General features: G+C 38.7%; 1 protein-coding gene across 1 annotated transcript in view; it reads left to right on the top strand.

The window, feature by feature from the left end:
* Positions 1-2434, top strand: part of kif6 (kinesin family member 6) — a gene marked incomplete in the record, with an annotated part of 57454 nt that extends 55020 nt beyond the window's left edge. Inside the window, 2 exon segments of the mRNA XM_035674310.1 lie at positions 745-860; positions 1892-2434. Coding sequence (XP_035530203.1) covers positions 745-860; positions 1892-1905 — 130 coding nt within the window.
* Positions 2435-5391: the final 2957 nt, after the last annotated feature.

The following is a 5391-nucleotide window of genomic DNA, read 5'->3' on the forward strand; positions in this document are numbered from 1 at the left end:
AACATCCTTCTAGTGTCAAACTGCACAGACAGCATTCAAACAGCACACTGTAGGAACAAGAAGAAACACTAATTTCTGACTATAAGAAATTACATGTCATTTCTTACTTCATAATATTGCAATTTGGATTCACAAAGGCTGTAAAAATAATTGAAACAATTGAATTGATGAGTGAATTTTGTATCCAGTCTGGTTTAAAAACCATGTATACACTATGTGTACATTTTTCAAGTGTCTCACAAATGCAAACAGTACAGTATTATACTGTACCCACATGTTTGCAGTAGCTCTTCAATCTTTACATACAGCCTGGACCTGTAGATTTTATAGCTGTGCAGTGTTTTCTCTCCCTCTTATGAACGCCGCCATAAATTTTTATTTCCTTTGTGAAGTAATGTCTCCAAACCCTATTAACAAATCAAAGACCTGGGGTCTCGCTCAAACGCTGCTGCTGAAACTACCTTTTTACAACCACAGTAAAACACTCAGCGCATAACGTATATGCTTTTGGTCATCTCCAGCAACCACTTGTAGGACAGAGATACTATTGTTTCATACAGAGGCTTCATGATATGAGGAGCTGTTACCTGTTACGGTTTACTTTAAGCTTTTGAAACAAGAACAGTTGAAACAGTTTACAGCAGTCCCCCTCCTCACATACGTAGAAGGAAAGGATTTGTGTTACAGAAACTGAAGAATTTTTACTGGTATTATCAGACTACATTAAACATATTTACATTTCAGGGCCCTGTCCACCACAAAGCTCTCATCCTCCTCTATTCCCCTGACTGGAGACCAGCAGGCTGATGCTGACATCCAGGCCTTTGTCAGAGCCAGGCAAAACCTCCTTAACAGGACAGGTAAAACACACACACAAAGCTTTCACACAATATGCATTTTGCGAACAACACTGCCCTCTGGTGGTGTGATTGCAACACTTCACCGTACAGCAAAGTTTATATAACCATAAATGTCCTGTTTTGAGTTGTATTTTTAATTTGTATCCCTCACACTGTTACCTGTTCAATTTAACAAAATCAATCATAAGCTGAAAATTATTTCAGATTTTTGCTCTTTCTTACAGTAGAGCATGATGGGTAGGCAATGTCAAAATTATGTCATAATTCTGACACTGATTTTCACACAAACAGGTCTCGGAAAACAGTCACCCCTTAGCAGCTTCATGTTTTCTCTACAGCTCTACAGCCACTCATCTTTTGCTCTTACGTGGTTCTTCTCTCTGTTGCACTCACACACTCTCCTCTCCTTTGACCCTTGTGTAGCTGCTTACTTTGGCAGACAGTAAAGTGGAATTGGCTGTCTTGTGGCTTGCCACTAGATATCCAGAATGGCTGAGGTCATGTGAACAGACAGAAAGATGGCCAAAAGAGCAGAGACACCAGACAGAAAAACGTAAAAAAAACAGTTGTTTGCCTTCTGAAGTCTTCTTTCTTTCTCTCTTTCATTCTTTCTTTCCAACCTTTGTTTTCCTTCCCCACTTTAGGCAATGTCGACTCATTTCATGCCTCTTTACCTTGGCACTACTAAGCTGGATAGAGACTGTGTTTTGACAGGAAAGCCCCTCTCCCTGGTTCTTTGGTAACCCCTGTATGGTGCTATCCCCCCTATCAAAACAGCTTGTAAGCCACTAATGCATGCTGGGAAATGTAAGGAACCTGGCAAAAAGAGTCATAGTTCAGGGGGTGTTTCCTTCACTGCCATATCATTTCAGGGTTTGTTACTCTCAAAATAAAGAGAAAAATAAGAGTTTGTCAGACCAAGTCTTATTTCTGGATGGCTAAGGGAAGGGATGGCTTTTTGGGCATTTACTTATTTATCAAATGCTTCCAACTGGATCTCTGATCTACCTTGTGTTTTTCATGTATTTTAGGTCCACCTCAGTAACAACACGAAGTTCTGATGAAGCATGCATGGCCTGAAGATATCGTCATCTGTCAGGTGATAGAATGATCCTAAAAACATTAGGGAGAACAAATGGACTGACAGCAAAGATGTGTGAAGACAGTTATCTCATCTGGTTCCAAAACACACTATATTTCTCATAAATGTCCCCTCTGCTAAACACAAGCCACACATCCTGTCTGATTTTTACCTGCACACACACACACACACACACACACACTTATTATGCCAGTGATATAATGGGCAGTGGTGTAAATCACAGCCCGCACTGGCTATTTGATCTGAACAAATGTTGTCTCAAGATATCAGAGGAAGGAGCGCACAATAGGAAACCAGTCGGCTCCAGTATGTGTTTGACTTGAATGTGTCATGAATTCTTAAATGATTACAGGAAGTGTCGACCGGCACAATGACAGATGCATTTCGTATTTCTGTCTGGTGTCATTTTATTCTAACTTTAACACATTTTATGTAAAATGTTGTAAAAACATGTTATATATGTACAGTACAATTTACCTGGTTATTTCTGTAAAAAAAAAGTTGTTTTTTATCCAAACAAAATATTTAATCAAAAATAAAGCTGAATGATGACAAAATTTCAACTACCAAAAGAACTAAGATGCCTTAACATGTATTAGTGGATTGAGTTGTTTACTTTGCCCGTGTACTTCGCACTGACAAACACATACTGTAGTATCATTACACCCTGTCTTCCTGCTCTGTATTTTGTGGGAAGCTGAGACTTAAACTCAGTAAGAGATCTATGAAATAGACTATTGGTGTTTTCTTTATCATCACTCATGCAAAATCTTTTTCTTGTAGGTCTTCTTTTACAGTTAGTCTCTTCCAAATGACGCCTGTAGTATGGGGGTTACTGTGGCAAATTTTCCTATGGATGTCAACTGGAAAATGACCCAGGAAAATTTACCTCTATAAGTGATTATTCACGAACTTCAGCCATGACGGCTATAAGGACAACTTTAGATTGCGTCATCAGTGATACTGTAAAAACAGGCCATCAGCAGTCAGATCTCTTCCACAATATAATTGATATATACCAATACTGAAAAACTGGAAATTCACCCTTAGTTACATTCTGAAGGCAAATTATATAAGAAAAATCAATCTATCCTATGCTATTCAGGGACACAGAGAGGTGGGGCCTATCCCAGCATGCACTGGGCAGAAGGCAGGGAAGGGAAACACCCTAAATAAGCCTCCAGTCTGTACAGGGCTTCCTTAAGATACAGTATTTGAAATTCAAATAGGTTTAAGAGAATTTCTTTGCATGCAGTTTATTAGTAAGCATTGGACTGAATAATCATTTACAGATGATTACAGGGAATTGTAGTAACATTTAAAGTGATAGTTCAGTGTAGATAATATCAGTCAGAGTAAATTGAACATTGGACTAGCCAGTTCACAGTTTAGGTTATGAGTGGTCTCTGTATGACTAACACACATTTCTTTACTAAATGTACACCCACTTCACTACATGAAGAGTGGTCCATTGCTCAGACAGCCCATTTGTCTTATCTGACTTTCCCAGTGCTCCCAGCATTCACTATATCTGTCAATAACAGCTGATAATCAAAATCTACCCATCCAGTCATCTCAGAGCCACCTCTACACACCTACCTAAACAGAAGAAAACCTGTGAACATTGGAACAACCTGTTTGCATGGTTTTGCGTTGATTTGGTTGACACATGACAAGCAGCTGCACAATTTGCATCCAGGGAGACTTGCCTTGGAGAAAAACCCTTCCTTGGTCAGGTCATGTTATCTAATATTCCTTCATGATATGGGTGTACTTAAAACTCTTTCTAATCAACAAAATACACACATAATACAATAACTACATGAATATTCCTACCTCTAGCTTAGAGAGCTATCATAGTGTTTCCTTTAATAGTGGGAGTTTTATTTCAGCACAAACTCAGCTACAAGTCTGATTTCTAATTAACATGGTGGCTTTCATTGAAGACAATCTACGGCAGCTGTAGCTATAAATGACTTACTCTAAGAAGGTGATCATACACTAATGAAAACATACCTATGAATAATATATTCCATTTCTGACAATAGATCCTCCTAAATGTTACACACTGGATCTTTAAACAAAAAGTACAACCGGAAAATGTAAGAAATGAAACATAAACCATCTATTTACATGTATGTATGCCTCTAAATCACTAGAATTCAAAAATGTTCTATGGTTTACAGACATGAATGAGGTACTGCATGAAAGACCCACATCAGCACTTTCAATAGGCTTGTTTCTGCACACATAAGTACAGTTTTTGCTAAGAATAAAAGAAATTAAGTATGTTTAATAATTATTGCATCACATATTCCATATCACGTTATGTAGCAATCATAGAAATCCCACTGTTTACTATGTTCTTGCTAAACTTTTACTCTACCCCAAATGAGAGTTCTTTTTTTCAGGCAGGCAAGCAGTGACTTTAGGACACCAGTACAGGACTGAAAATGTCTATAATTATAGCTGCAGTTTGGTGACATCTACTCTATACTGTGTGCTTTTCTTACATCTTATACAAACACTGCAGCCGTAGCACTCCATTAGCTTCTCTCATGAGACTTCTTTCAACTCTTTGCTTTATGGCCCACGATCAAGTGGTACTCTCTGCACCTCTCCAAAATGTCATCTCCTTCCCCTCCATCGGACCATAAACATGCTTGGCTCCCGAATGTGGGGAAAATGTCTGATGATTGTTCCAGCAGACTTCTACGGGTTAGAAAAGTTGAGCTTTTAGCCTGGTGAGATTTCAAAGTGTTCATACTTAATTTATGTAGATTTATCTCCCACAACATGACTCAAGTTTTGGCACCAATTATTATTATTTCAACAGCAATTTCTGCAAAGTAAGTCAATTCAGGAATCAAAATAGTTTGTGGTTGAAATACATTTTGTTAAATTAGATCCCACATTGCAAAATGCTATTGAAAGGCTCTGGCATCAGCACTCCACAATTGTGGGTGCCTGAACAGCCAACAGCAATCAGGTAAAATATTAACTTTTGTTCTTGATGCTGCCCCTGCTTCCTTATTAGTGGAAACAGTTGAAAGTCTGTGTGTGTGTCCAGATGTCGCACTAATGGAGAGGAGGAGTTTGATCGTTACCTAAGCAACCCATAAATCAACACCCAGCATCTATAGTACTCTGACCAATCAGAAGCTGAGCATTGAGTTGAGATATTTTACCTTTGGATGATTATTCAGTCAGAGCTGTCACCCTAAGTTACCGCTTACCAAACATCAACCTTTCTTGATTTTTGTCTCACTTTGGAGAACAGTCTGCAGTAATGAAAGCTGTCTTTGCGGAACTACTCATGAGATCTGCATGTTTCATCAAGACTGATTGTTAGTCCTCCCTGAAGTGATTAACCTCTTTTCTGAGTTTGAGCATCAGCGTGTGTGTCCATTCCGGTGCTGGAGGAGGTTG

The sequence above is a fragment of the Morone saxatilis genome, unplaced genomic scaffold (genome assembly GCF_004916995.1).
Source record: "Morone saxatilis isolate NCDOM2014 unplaced genomic scaffold, NCSU_SB_2.0 Contig3, whole genome shotgun sequence".
Lineage (NCBI taxonomy): Eukaryota > Metazoa > Chordata > Actinopteri > Moronidae > Morone > Morone saxatilis.